This window comes from Ursus americanus, chromosome 2, assembly GCF_024610735.1.
Source record: "Ursus americanus isolate L20-20 chromosome 2, mUrsAme1.1.p, whole genome shotgun sequence".
NCBI lineage: Eukaryota > Metazoa > Chordata > Mammalia > Carnivora > Ursidae > Ursus > Ursus americanus.
In genome coordinates, this window is record NC_142128.1 from 89,399,503 (window position 1) to 89,420,606 (window position 21,104).

General features: G+C 47.2%; 1 protein-coding gene across 1 annotated transcript in view; it reads right to left on the bottom strand.

The window, feature by feature from the left end:
• Positions 1 to 21,104, bottom strand: part of BRINP2 (BMP/retinoic acid inducible neural specific 2) — a 104,495-nt gene that overhangs the window by 31,716 nt on the left and 51,675 nt on the right. Inside the window, exon 2 of the mRNA XM_045811429.2 lies at positions 18,424 to 18,770. Within this exon, the coding sequence (XP_045667385.1) occupies positions 18,424 to 18,692 (269 nt within the window). The 5' untranslated portion in view covers positions 18,693 to 18,770. The remainder of the gene's footprint in view (positions 1 to 18,423; positions 18,771 to 21,104) is intronic.

The following is a 21,104-nucleotide window of genomic DNA, read 5'->3' on the forward strand; positions in this document are numbered from 1 at the left end:
TTCCGTCAAAGGGTTAACATACCCATATGATCACTGAGAACAAGCAAAACAAAATTTAGGAAAGGTCTGATCCAGATTGGAGTGTAAAACCAGTGTGTTGTGGCAGCCGTCCACACTGACACAGAGACTACGGTGGGCGTGGTCCCAAATCTCTCTCTCCATTCTGAAATGATAGCAGTTATCTTTGTCCCAAACTGCTGAATACTCATGGTCCAGACTGCCAGCAAATGATGCTTCTGGTTGTACATGAATTTAGGGATTTTCCCAGAACCCAAAGGGCCTGCAGCAGGAGAGCAGAACCACAGCCATGCTGAGCTCCGCCAACAAGAGCTCCGGAAGGACTTTGGGACGGGACCAGCCCTGGGTTTGAAGCAAGAGGGTCTCTGATGAGGTTCCTCACTTGAAAGATGGAAATGAAGAATGCCTCCAAGTCATAGCTACTACCCCCAGTGTCACCAGCCACACTGCAGGACGGTGCTCCTCTAAGTGATAAGAGGTCAGCCAGAACCCTGCCAGCAAGCGCGCCCCCCTGCAGGGCCCCACGCTCCTGGCGATGAAAGACTCAGAACGAGCCCAGCTGGGCTCCTCCAGCCCAGGAGCCGTTTCCAGCAGCTCCGCACTGAAGCACCACTTTTCTGGCTTGTAAACTGAGAACATTGATCCAACTCCCATGAAGAGACATTACCTATGAAACCCCCCTCCCTGGGAAGCCTTAAGGGAGAGAGGATTTTAGAAAGAAACCCACGGTTTAAAAGCAAAACCAAAACTATACCTCAATGAGGCTGAAATCTGGTACCAATGAATACCGCGGCCTACAATATATGTGCTTAGGCTGAGACCTTGGGCTAACAGCCGGATTAATTGTTACCGTTTTCCAAAAGACCTATCATTCCATTTTGTGTGGGATGCACGGGCAGGCGCACTTCCAAGCCCACCGATATGGCTGTCATTGGGAAAGTCACATTTCCTGCATCCCGAGTTTGCAGCCCTACCCAACCCCTCTGCCGTGACACCCCTGCAGGCCTGGCATCACCCCATCCCAGTGTCAGTGTGTCCCTGAGTGCTAGGAGCCCATTTGTTCCTCCTGAGTTAGACCCCAGGCTGGGTTTACTGGGGAGACAATCAATGCCGTTTCCAGCAGAACTAACCAATCATCACCTGCTCACTCAGGTGGCAGTTCTCAGAATAGGTTCTGGGACTCCCAGAGAGGTTGGGGAGAAGTCTTATGACAGCTGTGGAGCCCAGGATGCCCACTTCCAAGCACCACTTTGCAAACAATGGCAGAAAGAGTAGGCTGTCATGAGAGGAAATACTGCCCTTCTCTCGTCTTTGCCCCCCTGATCTACTTCCAATAACCTCTTTGGGGGCAACCCTCCCCCAACTTTTAGTGTTCAAAGGGACTCCCGTGCTGAAAGGGACTGAGTTATCATTCTCCAAAAGGTTGTTTTGGGACAAACCACACTTGCAAGAAAAAAAAATGTATAACTGGTTTTCCTTGAAAAATGAAGGAAGATGCAGGACAGGTCATGGAATAAAATATTTAAGAACTTAGGAGCAAAAAAAGATGAATTGGCCTTAGCCAAAGACACAAATAATGTTTTTTGTCATTTTTGCTGTGACTTGATTTTGTCTATGTAAACTGTCACCCAATGACCATGGGAAAATTTCTCACATACCAACCAGTTCTGGATAAATGCAAACGTCTTTGTTCTCACCTTTCTCTTGGAGAGCTGCCTTTCCCCAGTTAGCTTGAGACTTGCCAGTTTGACACAGGAATCTCAATAACACCACTGATTTTCCTAAAGAGTCCCAGACACAAAGAAGACTTCTTTTTCTTCATCCTTCTGCCAACACACCTCTTATCAGGGGCTACCACTCCCCCCACAGAACTCAATCCACCATTGAGTTGTTTACCTCAGTAAGTCAGCTAAGATGGCTTCACATTTTCCAGCTGGACATCTTCGGGGCTGAGGGATATATTACGCTTTGGCTCTGGTACAGAAGGCAGTATTTCTAGACACATCCCATCATCGGGAGATTTCTATCTCAACAACAGATTACTGTAATGTACTTAGCTATTAGAGCCTTTACTGCTATAATGAATAAGACATGATTAATCTGAGCTATAAAAAGAAATTATAATAAAAACCATAATCTCTTACATTGGTGTAGAGCTTTCCTTACGTTTAAAAAAAAATTGTACACAATTTTCACACCAGCTCAACTATTTTACCTGTACGAGAAAGAACCTTGGGAAAGAGGAAGCAGAATCTCTTGACTCAACGCTTCACCTCCTGCAGGTTAAAAAGGAAGAGGCAGAGAAACTGAAAAAAGAGACCCAAGTCTCCAGGACGAGTGGTAGAGTTTGACAAGAACCTGGACCACGCTGTGAATGATTCTCTGCCTGTGTCTCTGACCCACGCTCAAGTTCTGGGACCGCCGCACACCGCTGACATCCTTCCCAGGAAATTCTTTGGCCTTGTTGACCAAGGAGAAACTCCAATGCAGGAAGGCTTCAATGCAGGAGCCCTTGGGTTAAATACGATCTCAGCCCCTGCAACTCCAGGAGAAGCAAGAGCAGAGGGGAGGCCAGCCCGCCCCCAAAGCCCCTGTGCCCCTGTTCTTCCTGCTCTCTGGTAGAATTCAAGAAGCCTAGCACGTAGGTAATTTAGCTGCCTGCTGTGTTCTCAAACAACGGCCCGTAAACAATGATTGGCCAATTTCATTCTAATCTTCCCAATTTTGCTCTAATTAAAATCAAGCTGTAGCTTTCAAACAGTTTAATTAAGGCTGATTGGGAGAAATGGGGAGGGGAGACTCAAGCTTAAAGGAGGAGGACGAGGTCACCGCTTGGCAAGTCTCACACTGTCCGGTCGGGGCTCCAGCACTCAGAGAGGGCACTGAAGGCAGTGTGTTTCTGGAATCACCATGAAACAGCACACGCCTTGGAATGGCGGGCCAGTGAATTGCTGAGACCAGAATGAACTGCAGGGGGAGCTAAGATCTGTGTTTTCCCAGGCACAGAACCCTCAGCTCTGCCCTGACCTCCCTCCCAACCTGCTCCCCACAGCTCATCTGTTCAACTGTGGAGAAAATGGCTCAGCTCGCCACTCCGGGCCCCCCGTTTGTGCTGGTCCTCGCTCAGCACGCTAACAGCCCGTACCGTGCTTCTCCACAGCGAGCACCCGCGGGCTCCCCATTAGCTACTTCGCTCTAAGAGAACTCCCCCAGACCGGCAGCTCCTTCCATTACTCGACAAGTTTATTCCTTTGCAATGAGATAGCCTTTCTGGAATTTGGGTGCATTAGCTTTTTATAGGAGCCACTCTTCTTTGGACTAAATATTTTTTTTGTTTCTTAAATCGTTTCTAGATTCCTAGGCCCTTCTGCTAAACCTTCTCTGCTTGCAATCTAGCTTGTTAATTTGTTTCTTTTTAAAGATGGCAACCAAAATTAAACACAATTCAGTAGTTGGGTTCTGAGCCACGGAGAGCACAGGATACAATTTCTGAACACATCATTATCATCAGCATTATAACTATCCTCATTGTGTCTCTCTGCTGAGCCCCTGTGTTACCAGTCACGGCCCTGGTGCTTTACATATTTTTTCATCATCATCACAATCTTATAAATGTCAGTGTGGTAGATGGAATCCTCATTCTCACCTGGTTCAGAAAGAATGCCTTTTGATATGAGACTTCACAGCATCAGTCACTCCTACGGATGGACCTCATTTCCCTCCCCCAGTGATACTGGGCTTGGCTACCTGACTTCACTCTGGACAAATGAACATGGACACAAGGGACAGGATGCCAATTCTGGGCCTAAAGAGGCATTGCATATTTTCACTCTTTCCTGTCTGCCGCCCTGGCCATGAGAATTGCTTCCCCCACCTACCCGCAGGTGCTTCTCCTTCAGCCTGAGACCCATGATAAACGTCATTGGAGAAAACACCAAACGGGCCCCTTGCAGACCTGTAGCCGGAAGCACACAAACTCAGCCAGTTTACAGATGCATGAATGAGAAACATTATTGTTTTAAGATGAGTTTGGGGGTTATTTTTATGTCCATAATTATGGCAATAGTTAACTGATACACACCACGAGTTTAGTCCTCTTTTATAGCCGAGCAAGCTGAGGCTCAGATAAGTTAAGAATCTTAGTCAAGGACACATAGCTAACCAAAAGTGAAGACAGTTTATGATCTTTCTCATATATATATATATATGATCTCTCATATATATGTGAAATACATTTCCTTTATTAACACACCAGAATATTGCATTCCTTTTGTTTTAATATTTATATAGTAAATGTGTTTAAATTCTTCCACTTGTTTTATTAAAGTATAGTTGACACATTAGCATTCCTTTTTTTTGAAGACAAAAATATTCTTGGCTAACAGTAATCTCATAGTCAACGAGAACCCCCCATTTTTTCCAACCCTAGATTTTTGTTTTTATTTTAATTGCTGAGCCAGGCCATCTATATCCTGTTTTGGTGACACTGGCATTTTGAACTTAAATCTGAGGCTTTGCACTTCACCACCTTCTTGCATTCCATCCCTCTTGGCAGAGACTTGGAAAGCATTCTTTAGCCATTTCTCCCTTCCCCTTGGGCTCACAGATACACAAATTTCCCCAGCTTCCTCTGCATTTAAATGCCATCATGTGACTGGGTTCCAGCCAGTGGGATGTGAACCCAGGCCCAGCCCAGGAGATGTCTCATGAAATCCTTCATGAGGATTTCTCTTCCTTATTTAAACAAGGATCTCTCTTTCCTTGTTTACCAGGACCCAGAGGAGAATGCTGAGGCCCTGGACGATGACAGAGTGTGACTACACGGACGGAGTCTTGGTCTTGAATAATTTCATGAAGCAGTCTCCTTTCAACCATCTCATAAATTGCACCAGACATAAGCAATAAGTAAATAATTAAATAAACTTGTACTAAGTCACTGAGATTTGGGGACTGTTTGTTCCAGCAGTTAGCCCATTCTAATACCTCGATCGTGTCAATCTCCTATTCCAGCCTGGCAAAATAATCTTCACTCTTGATTTTATTGCCTATCTAGATAAGGGTCTCTTTCAATTACCCGATTTTATTGTCTCTGTAGTCAAGCATCCATGCTCCCATTTCTCCTCAGCTCAGTAACATTCCCATATGGGGTCTCTTTTTCTTGCTTTCTGAGTCTAGATGGAAATGGTGTTAGTTTTGAGCCCTTGATTTTTATGCTGTAGGATCGTAGCGTGTGAGTCCTGCTCTAAGGGAAAAGCACCTGTCACTGTGAAGGATTTACTTTGAACTATCTATAACCATAAAATCAATGAATAGATTAACTCAGGCTACAGTTAGGGAGAACAGAATGTGGATTTTAAGTGATAAATTTGATTAATGTATGGAGATTGCAGTAGAAAGAATTTGATAGAGTAGGACTGCTCCTGCTTTCTTTCCTTTTTCTCAATTAAACTCTCTGCATTTTTTCTTCTTCCCTCTTCTCAAGATTTTCCACTCTGTTGTGTTCCATATTTATTCTCAAGAAACCCCCTCACAAAAAGAATGATGCCCTTATCTTGAAATAAACCAAACTGGGCTTTTAGTTATTGCCAAAGAGTCCTCATAAAGAGAGTCTTATTATTCTACCCATTTTACTGATGAGAAAATTAAAGTTCAGATGCAAAAAACTTGTACAAGTTCCCACAGCCAGAAGTAGCAGAACTGCAATTTAAAGCTTCGCGGTATGATTCTGGAGCCTGGAGCCTCAACCACGTGTCTTCTCCTTCCATCTGAACATCCTACTCATATGAAGAGGTTTCATTCTCTTATTATATCCTTAACGTGTGGCAGACATGGTACTGGGAACTGGAGATAAAAAGATGAAATAAAACATGCTCTTTGCCTGAAGGAGGTCAGAGCCAAGAGGAGAACAGATAAAGACAGGTAAGTAGGGAAATACACAAAACAAATTCTATAGCAGAAATATGAACATACTGATAGGGAACCATAAGTAGAAATTTCCAGCTCTCTTACAGGAGCCAAAAAGACTTCAGAGGGAGTTGATATCTAAGTGGGTTTGAAAGGTGAGTAGGAGCTCGACTGGCAGAGAAATGGAAGGAGCTATGCAGGAAGTGGGAATGGGACTTGTGAAGACACATGGGACCTAAAGGAGCCTTCTGGTGTCTGGGTGAACCTGGAGATGTTTAGTGAGACTGGGACAAAGGTTAGCAGGAAGAAATGGTGGGGCAGAGTCAACAGCATGGGGACAGTGTTCATGGGGTATTTGTTGAAACAGTGAATGGATGGATTTGGAAGGGATTTTAATGCCAAGAAAGTGCATATAGGTTTTATCCTTTGGGCACAGAGGGACCCACAGGGGACCTCAGGCAAGTTGGACTGGAGAAGAGAGAAAAATACAAGTGGTCAACAATGAAGCCAGGAGACGAGACAAGAGGCCGACTTTGAAAGACAGCTCGGAGATGAAAGCCATACAACTCAAAACGGGGACGAGGGTGGGGAAGAGGCAGGAGTTAGTGGTGCAGTGGCCGTACCATTCCCAGCCCGGGAAGCAAAGAATACAGAAGACCTAACTGTAGTAGGAAACATAATGAGTGCAGTTCTGGCTATACTTTTACCACTGACACTAAACCTAAGTGCCCAAAATCAAATCAAATGGGAGGTGGATCCAATCCCTTGAAAAGCTGAAGAAAAAGTTCGGATTTTTTCCTCCTACATTTTTTTTTTTTTTTGACGGAGAGAGAGACAGCCAGCGAGAGAGGGAACACAAGTAGGGGGAGTGGGAGAAGAAGAAGCAGGCTCCCGGCGGAGGAGCCTGATGTGGGGCTCGATCCCATAACACCGGGATCACACCCTGAGCCAAAGGCAGACACTTAACGACTGACCCACCCAGGCGCCCCTTCCTCCTACATTTAACTTGAATGAAAAACCTGTATTCTCCCACCATACACCCAGCACATATTGCCAACTTTTCTTGAAGCAATGGTGCTTCCGTTCCAGAGCACAGTCACAACATCTTCCGAGGCATGCCTGTGACCTAGAACCACCATCACGAACCTTCAAGAACTGCCTAGAATGTGAGAAGTGAAAGACGTCTGTAGGAGGAAGATGCCTGATCTGAGAAAAGTCCAGAATGTTGCACTAATCCTGATCCCTGACAAAAGCCTTGAGTACTTTGGAAGGCGAGCAAGCAAGCAAGCTCCCTGGGCGCCAGAATTGGAAGAAAATCTTATGACAAAGTAAATTTCTGGTATTTTCCTCACGCAGAAAGATGGAAAAGGGAGTGTCAGGCAGAAGAAACAAGGACAGTTTGAGAGAGAGAATGTGGAGGAGGGGAAGGAGAGAGAGAAGAACTTCTGGAGGGAAGCCACACAGTGCCACCAAGTCTAAGAATCAGGCAGAATAATGCTCTCCAAGTATCTACAGACCTGTCATGAAGAAGAGGCATTTAGACTTACTGTCGAGAAATAAGAGAAAGCAGAGTCAGGACCAGCAAGTGGAATTATAGGAAGAAAGACTGAATCAGTTTCAGAAAGGTCTTTCTAGTGTTTGGGGCTGTTGCTTGGAAATTGGCTTCAGTGAACACACAGGACTGGAAGCGTTCAAGCCAAGGCTGGCTGACCAACTTCGTGGGGATTTGTAGCTGGTTGTCTGCACTGGGTAGGAAACAGGTGATTGTAAAGTTTCCTTCCAATCCACAGATTCGAGCATCGCTGGGTGCCGTTCTGTCACCCCACGCTGTCGGGCCCCCAGTCGTTACTGCCCTGGCAGCTTTGGCCTCGTGTCCCAGGCCAACCATGCATCTGTGGCTCCCAGATTTAGTCTCCTGACCTATAGGCACCAACATGGACAGTGCCCTACTTAGTGGAAACAGAAGGCAAAGCAGGTATGATCAGCCTCTGCAGCCATGTTTCCTCTTCCTTTAAAAAAATATATATATTTCTTTGTTTTAGAGAGAGAGAGTGTAGGGGGGAGGGGCAGAGGGAGAGGGAGAGAGAGTCTCAAGCAGACTCCCTGTTCAGCACGGAGACCAATGTGGGGCTCAATCTCACAACCCTGAGATCATCTCCTGAGCCAAAAGCAAGAGTCAGACACTAACCGACTGTACCACCCAGGCGTCCCAACAGCCACGTTTCTTCTATCAAGTTCCATTTGAGCACGAGTTCCCAGATGATGGAAGCTGACATTCAGGGATGAGCACAGCCTCCCTTTCTCTCCATCTTTACCAGACTCACAGCTTAGAACCTACACAGAACCAGCCGAGCAAAGGCTGGCTTACTGTGCATACAGTTGACCCTGGTTCTGGGAAACCAACCATGGTGAGGGATCATCACACGAGGGTGTTTACGGGCTTCTGTGGATCCAGGAGAACTCAGTCCCCCAGGAGTCTTCCTTCCTGTCCGTCACTAGCCTGCCCCCAGGTAAGGCACAGGCTCTCTTGCACACAAGGATGATGAGAATCCTCCCAGGCCCTGGGGCTGATAATGAAGGGCTTGGTGCGGTGCTGGATCTCGCTACCTCATTCTTCTCCCACCAGGGCGTCCCGTGACCAGTGAGACTTTTTGCTCACCCTGACTCATTGTGACATCAGAGCCTGTTTATTCCTTGCAGTGGGAGGGAGAAAGAGGCACCTTTCTGGGCTCAGGGAGGAGTCTGGTACAGAGGCAGAACCAGGGAGCAACAGGTGCAGAGGGGAAGGACTCCTCCATCTTTCCCAAACCACGTTCCAGTGTAATAGCCCTGATCTGCCCACACCTATGCCTGCAAATCCCACGACTGGCCGGGGAGCCCCAGCTGCCAGGTCTCTTTCACTTTCTATCTGATCCCGTGATGTGCTGTGGATGCAAAGGGAAGTGAGAGTGACCGAAAGCATACGGCACCCATGTCACTGTAAGGAACTGCAAATTTACAAAGCATCCTAATAAGCAGAGGTCATTTGCATCACCCAAGGGTTTTTCTGGCTTTATGAAAGTATCCCTTGAAACAGAAGACATTTCCAAGTGGGTATGTGTCCTTATAAATCAGTAGCTACTGATTTATAAATCAGTAGCCACTGATCCTAAAGCCAGGAGCTACAGATTTACTTAACACTGAATTTTTATAAGCCATCGCCAGGCAAAAAAGAAGATACTGCATTTTGGGATGGCATTAAGTGTCCCTCTAGTACAGGATCCGATTTACAGAAATTTAATTTACACTGCACCCTTATAGAAACATGCCAGCGGTGTAAAGCCGACACATACAGAATTTGCTGTGGGTGAATTGTTTCAGGAAGATTCATCTGTAGCTTCCTCCCACTAAGGGCTCCCCAGAGCCCAAGCGCAGATGGAGAATGGTGGACACAGGACTATAGGATCTCCAAGTGAGATGAGCCCCACGAGCCCCCCTGAGGCCCTTCTTCCGAGTCCCAAAGACCTGCTGTAATGCCATAAGGCTGAGCAGGAGGGGCAGAGAGCACAGGTCGCTACAACTGGAGGCACCTTCTCTCTGGGAGCGTTAAGAATCCCAGGCTCAAATTGTGTATTTGATTCAATAAGCATTTAATAGTCAGATCGTCTGTGGTATGGGTTGCGTGCTGGCTCTTCCTCTCACCAGATGTATGACGTCCTCTAAAACACAGTGTCTTCGTCTGTCATGTATGTATACAGAGAGCACCTCCCTTGTAGGTTTCTCATTACGATAACTGTAGTGCAGATATATATATATATATATATATATATATATCACATATGCATGATATATACATGAAATATATATCACTTAGTAAAATCTGGGGCATGTAATGAACACTCAATATAGTTATTATTTATTAATGTTACTAATATTTCACAGTAGAGGGAATACTTTGCTTTCTTTCCCAAGTTAAAGAGAAATTTTGGCCAATGTACTGCCTTCTTGAAACAACCCACCCCCTTAGCCCCACGGGGAAGTCGGGGAGGTTGGTACGAGCCGCTGTCTTGCTGTCCATGCTCCATGCTGTGTGGTTGACGCACGGAGATCCCCGCTCCCTACAAGTTCCTATCTCTCAGACACCCGTGCCCTCCAGCGGTCATCCCTCGAAGAGTGTCCCCCTCCTCACAGCCCTTGTGGAGCTCCTCCTGAGGCCACCTGCCCTGCCTGGCCCGGCCGCAGCATTGAGCGGGGCTTTTCTAGAGGCTTCACTTAGGATTGGGCCCATCAGTCAGGTGCACCCACAGGCTCCTGTTGACTCGAATGTGAGTCAGGGATGGACTGAGGGGACAGGACTCCTGTCTGTGACTCAGGTCCAAACTCGCCACCTGCTTCTGTCCTGGAGGAGAAGATGGATGATTGATGTGGACACCGAACTCCCCAGGCAGCCCCCGGTACCGCTTCACAGACCTCCCTGCCTCCAACCACCTGCTCCCCGGGGTCTACCTGAGGGCTGAGCCCCCTGAGGCGTGGGCCAGGTCTCCTTCCCCACTGCGCCCCCAGCACGGGTGACGAGGCCAGCACACGCACGTGCTCCAGAAATATCTGCTGAAGGAGGGGATGCCCCGCCATGTGCCACTCACTGTTCTAAGCAACACAGACTGAAATAATTTTCTTGTGGGAGAAGTGGGAAGCCCTGAGGTGGGATAAATGTGGCAGAAGCAGAATAAAGAAAAAAAAAAGAGAATCCCTGACCCAGAAAAAGCTCTTCTCTTGAGGAGAAAAAAGGAAAAGGAAAAGACCACATGACTAGCCAGTGTCCCCGTCTGCCTGTCTCTGTGTCGTGATGGCTTCTAGAGGAAGCCTACCACCCTCGTCTCTACATGGACACGGCGCTAAGTAGCAATTCATTCATGAATAAAATTAATTATTTCTGGAAGCAAAAATTAATCCTCTTTTTCTCTGCCCGACTGACTCAAGATCTTGCTACTAAAATCTCATCTGAAAACAAAACTGATCTTGCTTTTCTCCCCTTGGCCATCCTGGATTTTCCCTCCATTTCTTGCATGTTTGTATTTTTACATTTTTTTCTTCACAGACCATCTTTGTAATCCTGTTTCAAGCCAGGGTGAACAACCTGGATATCGCCCCCAAGGACATAAGAAAATGTGAGGCAAGAGTCGTTTTGTCCTGGGGAAACCTGGGACTGGCATCCTGAGAATTCATTCTGACGTGGCGTCCATGGGCCAAATCTGTCCATCAGTCATGGAGAAGGTACCAAATGTCTTCTCCCCAGCGTTTGAGATGCGATGGTCCGAGGTGTTCTCTGGTGTGTGGACTGTCACTGAAACCAGACTGCCGAACTCCTAGAAATCAGCAGAACACGGTTTTCTCTCTTTCGTAGCTTGCCGTAGTGCCTAGAATCATGCAACGCACAGAGGAGACTGTCCACAAATACTTGTAAGAGGACCAAGTGAGCAAATACGCAGTGTGGTAAGTCTCCACTGGATTTGAGTTTTTGAAGCATAAACGATGATGGATTTTCAGATGAACCAGCAGCTTTACGGGGCCTTCCAGCACGGCTCACCATTTTCTCACCAGGTGAACACTCACCTCGCATTTGTCCCAGGTAGAAACAGGACGAACTGCCTTTAGCTCTACCTTCTCCAGGCACACAATTACTTTTACTTCCGGTTACTCATCTCTAACATCGGAAAATGACGTGCCCCTCCAGGCGGGAGTGCTTTGAAATTGTACCCTGGCAGAAATCAGTGCCTAAGGGGCCCTCTGGCATCGTGGAGAGACAAGATCGGGCAGAAATGACACAGTGGGACAGAGCAGGTGAAGGAGGGGCATGGTCATAAGTTTCTTGACATTTATATCAAACACAGGGGTGTGGCTGCTCGGTTTCTAAACCACACTGTGTACTCCCATCCCTCTGACTCTACACTCCTGTGGTTACCACGCCATTCCCCAGATCTCCACCGGACACTTTCCACTCATACGTCAGAGTTTGATCTATGCTTCCCCTTGGAGTCCAGCTTTCCTTGACCTTTCTGTGCAGAGATCTCCGCATGTACTTATCCGTAAGTTCCATCAGATCAAGAACTGTGACTTCCTTGTTCAAGGTTTATTATCAGAATCTTGTAGAAGCATAAGCGCAGAGTTGGCCCTCAGAAATGCTGCTTGAATGAGTATTGCTCTGCTTACATAGCAAATGTTTCTTCATGTGTTGTTTCTTCTTGCTCCAAGACAGCAGAACACGTTCTCGTTCAGTTATTTTTACATGATGGGAAGCTTCATATGGGTCTGTCGCATTCTGTGGTGTGTTTCCATGTCAGAGATGGAGATAGGAATTGGCATAAGGCTGAGGTTAGGCAGGGCCCCATTCAAGGGCGTTCCAGATGTTTCTGGAATGAAATTCCTTGGGTGAAGATCTTATGCTGGGTCCCCAGCCTAGATTAGATACTCCATGTCAGAGGTGCTTACATTTAGCCAGCATCAAATGCGGAATCAAAGTAAATTCTCAACGTGTTGTTCTGTCCCTCTCCTCACCTGTGCACGGAGAAATAGCGCCTGTGACCAGAACGGCACGCTCACCATTGCCACCTTGCCTCTGATTTTGCTCTAATTTGTTTTTTCTAGTTTGTACACCATTCACTTCCCTCCTTCCATCCCAACGAAATCCCTTGTCAAAATATAGATCCAGTGAGAAGTTCAGAGATCAACCAGTTCACTTGGGTGAGGCCATCTCTCCAGAAGAGCTCACCTCTTCCTGCCTGTGCCACCCCCCTGAGGACCACGGCCTCCCGTGTGGCGCCCTGCTGCTGCGTGATAACGCAGCCTTTCGCTACCTTGGTCGCTGTCCAGCATGCCTAGGAAATCTCGGGGATTTACCCAGGCCGACTCCCGTTGCCTTGGGTTGCCATTTATTTATGTGGATTGTGATCTCTTCATTGGAGATGGCGCCTCTCCCAGGGCTCGCTGTTTATCCAAATCAGGATTTGTTAGTCCGCGAGACATGGTCCCGATGCTAAGTCAGCTCTGGAGCCCCTCTTGGGTGATGCTTCCACAGCTGCTCTCCATTCCTCACCTCTCCATCTCCCGGAGGCACCCACAGGCTGGTTCTAGGCCCTCCAGCCTTTTTTGCTTTTAAACTTTTCTCCCAGCTGCTGGATCTATTCTTATGAGTTCATGTGACTTGGCGCGAATAACTCCTGAATTTCACCTCCCTTGACTACTATTCTATGTCATTTGTAACATTCCCTGTAAATATTCCCACTCCCTCCAATGCATCATGGGGGATGCTGCCTTCTGTCCTTCTCCACCCCGGTCAGTCCTGCTCTCCTCTCTACCTCCCAGGCACTTAGTCAAGTGTGGTACTTCTCAAGCTTTCTTGTCATACTGTTCATCCGGGGCTCTTGTTAAAATGCAGATTGTGAGACCCCCGGGTCCTGTAATGTGTACGAGCTCTCAAGGCATGCGGATACTGCTGGTGTACCAACCACACCTGGAGTGGTACGGATCAAATATTTGGTTGTTCCTCCCTCTCCCTTACCTCACATGTAAGCTCTTGCCAAATCTTATTTTTTATCCTGATGAATTGCACTAAGATTATGTTTTCTTAGGGTTATTGCTCCGGTGCCGGCTGAAAGGTTCTTCTGCCCTAACCGCCCTCGTTCACCACATCATCCGATTCTATCCTTGCTCACCCTACTGCATGTTTCCAGATGCACCTGCTGAAACACATTCCTGCCTCAATGCTACCTACCTTTGGGTATCACTCCACCCTCTTGTTTTTCAGTTTTGTCCTACTTTGGTTCTCAAAATTTGCAAAATTTGCCCAGAATATGATCAAAATATAATATCATTTTTTGTCGGGGAAGATAGCTATTTAATTTCATTTTTGTTTATTTTCCTCCCAAAAGGCTTCTAATGTATCCCCAGACCCTTCCTTTCTAAAAAAGCAGATAGAAATGGGGGTAATAATGACTAAGATCAATAATTTGGAATTATACCTAGCTTTGCTTTTCTCCCAACCACCATATTATGCTCATTGTTCTGTATGATTTCTAACTTTTCTCTCTTAATTTTAATTTATTCTTTCCGAGTTTCAAGCGTTTCATCATAGTGGCTTGGATTTTTTCCAATCCCATGATTATCTCTCTATTAAAGCTTTAATACAAAAAGAAATAAAAAAAAAAACCAGACTGCTCATTACTTTGATTTGTAGCAAGGAGAGAATGGAACATTACCGCTAGAGTGTTTCGAGAAACCATATTTACATTTGCATCAGCTCAATTTAGGTGCCTGATTAGGTTGCGTGGTATGATCAAGATGCACTTACCAGTCAGAGGGAAGTGGCATGGTCTAGAGTAATGAGCAGGAGACTTGAAGTCAGGAGCCCCGAGTGCTATTTCTGGCTGTGAGTGGCTACCTCTCCGACCTTGAACAAGTCCGTCTCACTGCCTTGGGCCCTAATAGCCCCCATCTGCCTCATAGCGCTGCTGTGAGAGGTTGAGCACTTAAGTGTTTGTCCTGGTGGGGGCTATGGAGTCAAGCAAGGGAGGGGGCATTAAGGTCACAAATGGAATTGGAGACAAGATCTCTGCTCTTAAAGCTCTTACGACTAGCCTGTTAAGAGACAGAGTCTGAGAAGTGGGCTGATTGCTCAAATCTTGGTCTAACAGGGCTTGAGGACATGGTGAGAGGCTGGCTAATGGAATTTAAAAGCTTGCCTAAAGTTGGGCGAGACAGCCAAGCCCATCCTGTTATTTAGGAAGGCTTAACAAGAGTGCGTATTGTCTTTCTTCTCATAACAGTGCCATCCTGAGACTGTTCGTTTCATCCCCCGCAACAGGGAGCTGGCAGTGACTGGCTTCTGGAGGATGTCCCAAGGAAGGCCCGTGCAGCAATCCCTGACTTTAGGAGAAAGATTGTTACCCGTGGTGACCAGTAAGTGTGTGCCCCAGAGAAGATTCTTTCATCCTTTTGTTGGTTCCCTCTCCCAAAGAGAAAAAGATTGAGGGGTAAAGGTTAAATTGCTTTGAAAAGGAAAGCAAGAGAATGATTTTTTTCTCCTTGCCATATAGTCTGTTGGTGTGAAGCCCTCAGCAGGCATTTTCACAAAGATAGCACCCAAGGTTCTCATCTCAATACCATTCTTTCTTTGGCTAATATTTGTTGAGGACAATCCAAAATAGGTAATGTTTATTAACATTGTTCTAGGTGCTTAACGTCAATTAACTAATTTAGTTTTCACATCAATCCATCAGGTAGGCAACTATTATTGTCCCAATTTTATAAATAAGGGCACTGGGGACCAAAGCAATTAAGTGATTTGCCCAACAATATACAGCTAGTAAGCTGCAACTCTAGGATTCGAACCCAGGTCATCTGGCTCGAGAACCTTCACTCTGGATCACCTGTGCCTGCAGGAATACAAACTTGGACAGGGCAACATTCTCAAGGGCCCACAGTTAGAGGCCAAAGCTATTCTAGAACAACCAGCCCTCTTCCCTAAGTTAAGAGCACACTCTGATACCCAAGTAAGAATAGGTGGGATTTGGAGCTTAACAGTAGAACCTTGCTGTACGCTAGTTACGATCAGTTCACACACGAGAAGAGAAGGAGAGCCTCTCTCCTGCTGTGTGAGGGAGCTCATGTGCGTCTGCCCCCTGGGGAAGTCTAATTCTCTCCCATCACAGTTCCCCTCCTTTCTTCTATGGATGGCACAGGTGGCCACCATCTGAATTCTGTGTATAGAAAGCGTTCTTAAAGAAACGAATGAAAGACTAACGCTGTTTGAAACCCAGGGCTGATGTTCTCTGCACGCATTTTCTCCCTGTGCCCTTCTAGACAAAATGCCCTTCTAGTCATTGGGGATGACCCTCAATGTATATTTTACCAGTTTTCTATAACCACTTTCATCAGAGTCAGCAAGGTCTTGAATTTGCCAGAGAGAATTGCCACTAGAGACAAAAGTAGAAGGGATAAAGATGAATTCCCACAGGGATAGCATAGAGCCCTACAGCGGTATCCATGGATCCACCATTTTGCAAAATAACTAAAGGCAAAACTCCCAGAATGCTCCTGGAGCAGCCGTGTGTGACCACTCTCTCTTCGTCCCACCATAGGGTCACACATCAGAACGCTGCATTCCTGTCAGAATGACTGGTTACTGTTTCCCCAAGTACAGGTTCATGTGCAATAACTGACCCCAGAGAAACGGAAGGGCACAGCGGAAGCGCTTGTCACAGTAAATGATCAGGAAACCATTACCAACTGATAGAACGGTTGATGGTGCAGAAGTGATTACAGACACTCCCCATGGGCCGGCTCTCAGCTGCCGCCCAGGCATTCAGGGGCTGCCAGGCTTGGGCTGGGGCTCCATGAGAAGAAAAATCTATTGAGGGACAAGAAACGTGATGGTTTATTCCCTCTAGTTTCTATAGCCCTTTGAAGTGGATAGCGGTGTTGGGATCCCCAGGCTGACGTTTCAGTTCCAATATACTTAAAATATATATATACGCATTTGGTGATAGCAGCGCTTCTAAAAGATTGGGGTGAACTGAAAAGTCTAAGGTGAATTAAATCTTGCTTCCCTGGACTGGAGGCACTTGCTGCTTAAATACATTCTAGGGTGGAGTTTCTCTCTTTCTTTCTCTCTGTCTCTCTCTGGATGGAAAAAAAATTCTTTAATAAAGAGAAGCATCGTTCTGAGTGACCTTATAGGAAATTGGTGGGGGGCATATGGCCAGTTTCTTATATATTTATTGAAAGTCAACTCAATCTCTTCTGCTCATTTAGCTTCCCTTGAGCAGGTGTTACCGCCCCCTCTCCCAGCCTGAGTTGGCTGAATCATGCCTCAGTGGCCCTAGTGAATTTCTTCTGTAGTCTTTGGAGGATGGCAAGGACCAGAGCCTTGCGGAGTGTGAACTGCGGTCTCTTCCAAGACCAGACCGGATCCAAGCACAGTGGAAGAGAAATGGTCTGAAAGGAGAGCTGGGTGGGTTGCTCCTGAGAGCAGGACTTTATCCGTATATACCTCTGTACCCATGAAGTACGAGCCCCTCAGACACCTGGTCTCGTCCCTCTGTCTGCACCTGTGTGTGGGAATCATGTACCAGGAGAACTGCCTCTGTACGCAGCTGCTCTTACCATTGGGAAGCCTGCCAGTGATGAAGACCCCAAAAACCTTATTTCGCAGACCCTATACTAGCCTAAACAGACTGCATGGTTATTGAGGAAGTTTAAAAAAACCCTCAGAAACAACAACAACAAAAATTGTCTCTAAATATATTTTAAGAACCCAGACTCGAGTCTGACGATTTGCAAGCTAATCCTGGCTCCATTCTTCATTAGTTGTGTGCCCTTCGGCAAGTTTCCTAACTTCTGGACCTCATTGAACTTATTTGTAAAAAGTGGAGAATAATGGTTCTTCCAACCTAGGATCGTTGTAAGGGTTAAATGAGCTGATGTACAAAAGGCACGTAAAGTGCTAGCTTGAGCAAGGGCCCCAGATTTCAGTATGTTCTTAGGACTAAAAGTGCATGCGCGGAAAGGTTAACAGTAGCAACCTCTAATTGCTAAAGAACAAGTGATTTTTCTGGTTTTCTTTCTTTTTGTGCTTTTTCATATTTTCTCTCTTTTTGTTGCATTAGAAACTCATTCGTAATTGGAAAATAAATGTCTTTGATAAAAGGAAAAAATTTCAGCAAAGCTTCCAGGGTTGTCTGAAGACCACAGGCAAGGTGAAGGGGACAAAAGAGCCATGACAACAGGGCAAGTGGGCACAGGGATGAAGGGGAAGTTTGTATTCAGAGATGCACTCCTGGGAGCCCTGAGGCTCTCTGGGTCACTGGAGGTGAGGATTTCGAGAAACCCTCTCCTTTTGAAGTGCTGGTCCAGCAGCTGGGACGATGGGCCTGGTTTATCCCTCATCAGATGGACCTGGCCAGTCTCCCGTCTGACTTTCAGCTCTGACGCTCGCAAGGATAGATCTAAAGGGCCAAGTAGATCCAGCCCTTTACCATGGGCAAGGCCAGCTGAGGCCGTGGCGGGGACAAGGGTCAAGGCAGGCTTGCCCCCTGACACTGCAGGTCTCCCCAGACCTCCAAGGCAGGAGCTGCAGCTGCCCTTCCTTCATTTGCATGTCTAGGTAATTACAACTCATAAAAGTATCTAACCCATTAGTTAAAACCCGGCCCCAGCATTTGACTCTGACCTCCTGCGGCAGCGCGGGCCACACGCTGACTCCATGCCGCCTGATTTGTCCTCAATTTACAAGCAGCACAGCCTATAAATAGAAACCCTTTTGCTATGTTCCCCAGGAGGCATCAGCAGGTTTTCCAGCTTGTATGTGTTTTCTTCTTTCTTTTTTTAAAAACCAACATGGTAGGCTTGTTTTCCCTGCCGGCTGCTCCCCCCACCCACTCAGTCTGGGGGCCCGCGAGGGGGCTCAGCCGGCGGAGCCCCGCGCAGCGGCTGGGGTGCTCAGGGGCGCCGCTGGTCCCCACTCACCTGTAGATCCTGTACCGGGTGGTGAAGCCCTGCCGGTAGCGCTCCATGAAGTCGGCGTACTCCTGCGCGCGGTGGAACGGGCCGCGGTCGCTGAGCAGCCAGTCCAGGGGCGGCTGGCCGGCGGGGGACGCATGCTGCTCGGGGAGCGCCGCGGCGGCCGTGGCCGAGACCGCCAGCACCCAGCCCGGGAGGCCCAGCGCCAGCAGGGCTGCCCACGGGGCCGCCGCCGGCCCGAGCCCCCTAAACCGAGTGCCACACTGCCACCTCATGCTTCTCCCGGCCGGTTGGTGTCTTCATTCTCTCGCCACGCTCTCCGCCTCCGTGCCGCTCCTCCAGGGCTCCTGGCGCTGGAAAAGTCCAACACGGAGAGGTCAGTGCAGCCCCCTGTCTCGGCCCCGCGGCCCGTGCGCGGCGGACCGGCCGGCCGGCCCGTTCTAGAAAGCCCTTAGGCTAACAAGGCCTCTTCACTCTAGGCACTGAGCAGAGGGCCTGATGGAGATTGCCTTTCGTTCTGGAAACAATCCTAGAGGAAACGCCAGCGTCCCCATTTTGCCCATGGGAAGCCGGGGTTGAGGAAGAGGAACAAAGTGGCTGAAGTTCATGCAGCTTTTAAGAGGAGAAACCAGAATTTTGAACTCTGGTCATCTGACCAACCTTTACAGTAAATTGCTTCTGTGTTTCCTATGTTGACTCAACACCATCTGCTGCTTCTGTCTTCCTCTCCCAAAATGTTCACCATGTGTCAGTCATAGCCCCGCAAAGTGTGAGATGCCTCTAGAAGCTTGAGTGAAGGTGAACAGCGACCTCACTTCTCAGGTGGCAAATGGTGGGGCAGAGAAGTAGTGAGGTCCACATTGCTGCTGTGAAGCTGGGTGAACTCCAGCAAATCCCTTCCCTTCTCTGGGCTTAGTTTTCTCTTATAAAGAACAAAGAGGCTTGACTACGTAATATCTAAGAATCCTTCCAGCTTCCAATATCTGATCCCTTCTTTTACAGAAGGCCATGCCGGAAAGGAGTTAGAACGGGAAATCAGATTGCGCATCACCATCGTCAGAGAGCAGATCTGTGTACACATGACACCTGTCGTTCTGACTCTCCGCACAGAATGAAAGCTCCCTGAAGGCAGGGCTGGGTGTCCCCCCGAGAGCAGACAGCAGGCCTTTAGAGACCCTTCTTGAAGGAGTGAATGAGTATGTACCCTGTCTGCTCTGAGTAGAAGGGAAGGTGCCAAGAAAGAAGATTCTGGCCTCCAAAACTCTTGGCTGCCTTGTGACTCCTCACAGGCCTTTGATTTCCAGTGCCTGCACTTTGCCTGAGAATAACTGGTCATCTTCATGAAGCTCTGGGCAGGTGCAGGGGACCGATTCAGTACTGTGGGCTCCTGACAGCTGCATTCGTGCCTTTGATGTTTAACAGCTCATGCTGTCAGAGTCTCGCCCATGTCCCCTCGCCAATGCCACTTCAGTGCTAGAATGCGCTAGAATGCGCTAGAATGACTTCCAACCCGAGTGCCTGTAATTTGTGGCTTCGAGGACTTTCTCTGGCAGCCAAAACCAAAGAAGGCTCCCTGGGGATGAAGCAGGGGGTGTTAATTCTCTGGCACTTTCCAGGGTCCTGTAAGGGCAGGCCAAGTGGGCTTTCGTATTTGATTCACGCCCCCTCCCAGAGTCCCCATGTACTCTGTAATGGCTCCAGTTCAACAAACTTCCCTTGGACCAGTGTGAGTCCTGAAGAAGCTGCCCAGAGGCGGGGCCAAGTACTAATGCTGGCCGGAGTCTGAGAGACCCGAGCCTCAGCATTTGTGTTTTCAAAAGAGGTGTGGTCCCTGCTCACAAGGATGTGGGGACAGAAGCATGAGCATCAGCACCTTCAGAGTCACTCCTCTTCTCCGGGTAGAAGGTACTGACCACCTACTATGTGCTGGGGGATTCTTAGAAGCTGCCCCAGTTAATTCTCACCATAAATTCGTGATATAGCATTATTGCTATCAGTTTGCTTCTCACTGGGACTCAGCGGATTTGTGCTAGAAAGACGCAGAGGCAGAGTACAAACCTAGATCTGGCTCCATATCCAGACCTTGCCAGAGAAGGCTGAGCTACCCAACAGACCCTTGTTTCATGAACTGGTCAAGAGAGAGAAGCTCAAAAGAAGATAATCAGGTCACACCTGCCCTACTGGGTCTTAGAACGTATTATAAAATTCTAATCATTAAAATTGGTGATTCTAGCACATAAATTGGATGGACAGATCAATGATAGAGAACAGATAGCTCAAAAATAGAGCTTATTATAAACAACTTAGAATATACACATATATATAAAAACACTCCAGACTAATTGGGTAGGGGATGGAATATTTTAAACATCATATTGGGAAATTAGTTCCAGATGGATTAAAAAGTTAAATATAAAAAATAAAATCATGGAAGGAAGAAAAATCCCCAAGTGTTTTATAACAAGCAATGTATTACTTTTAAATCAGGGGGAAAGTGATATAAACTAAAAGGAGTCAGCCTTGCACATGGGGGGTAGGAATTTTTTTAGAGGATGTAAACTGATGAGGTTGCCCAAAATACTTCTCATTTAATCATTCACACATTCATTTCTTGAGAAACATAAATTGGGAACTCCTAAGTGCCAGACACTATGCTAAGCATTGACAATACAAAATAATGCTCGTTG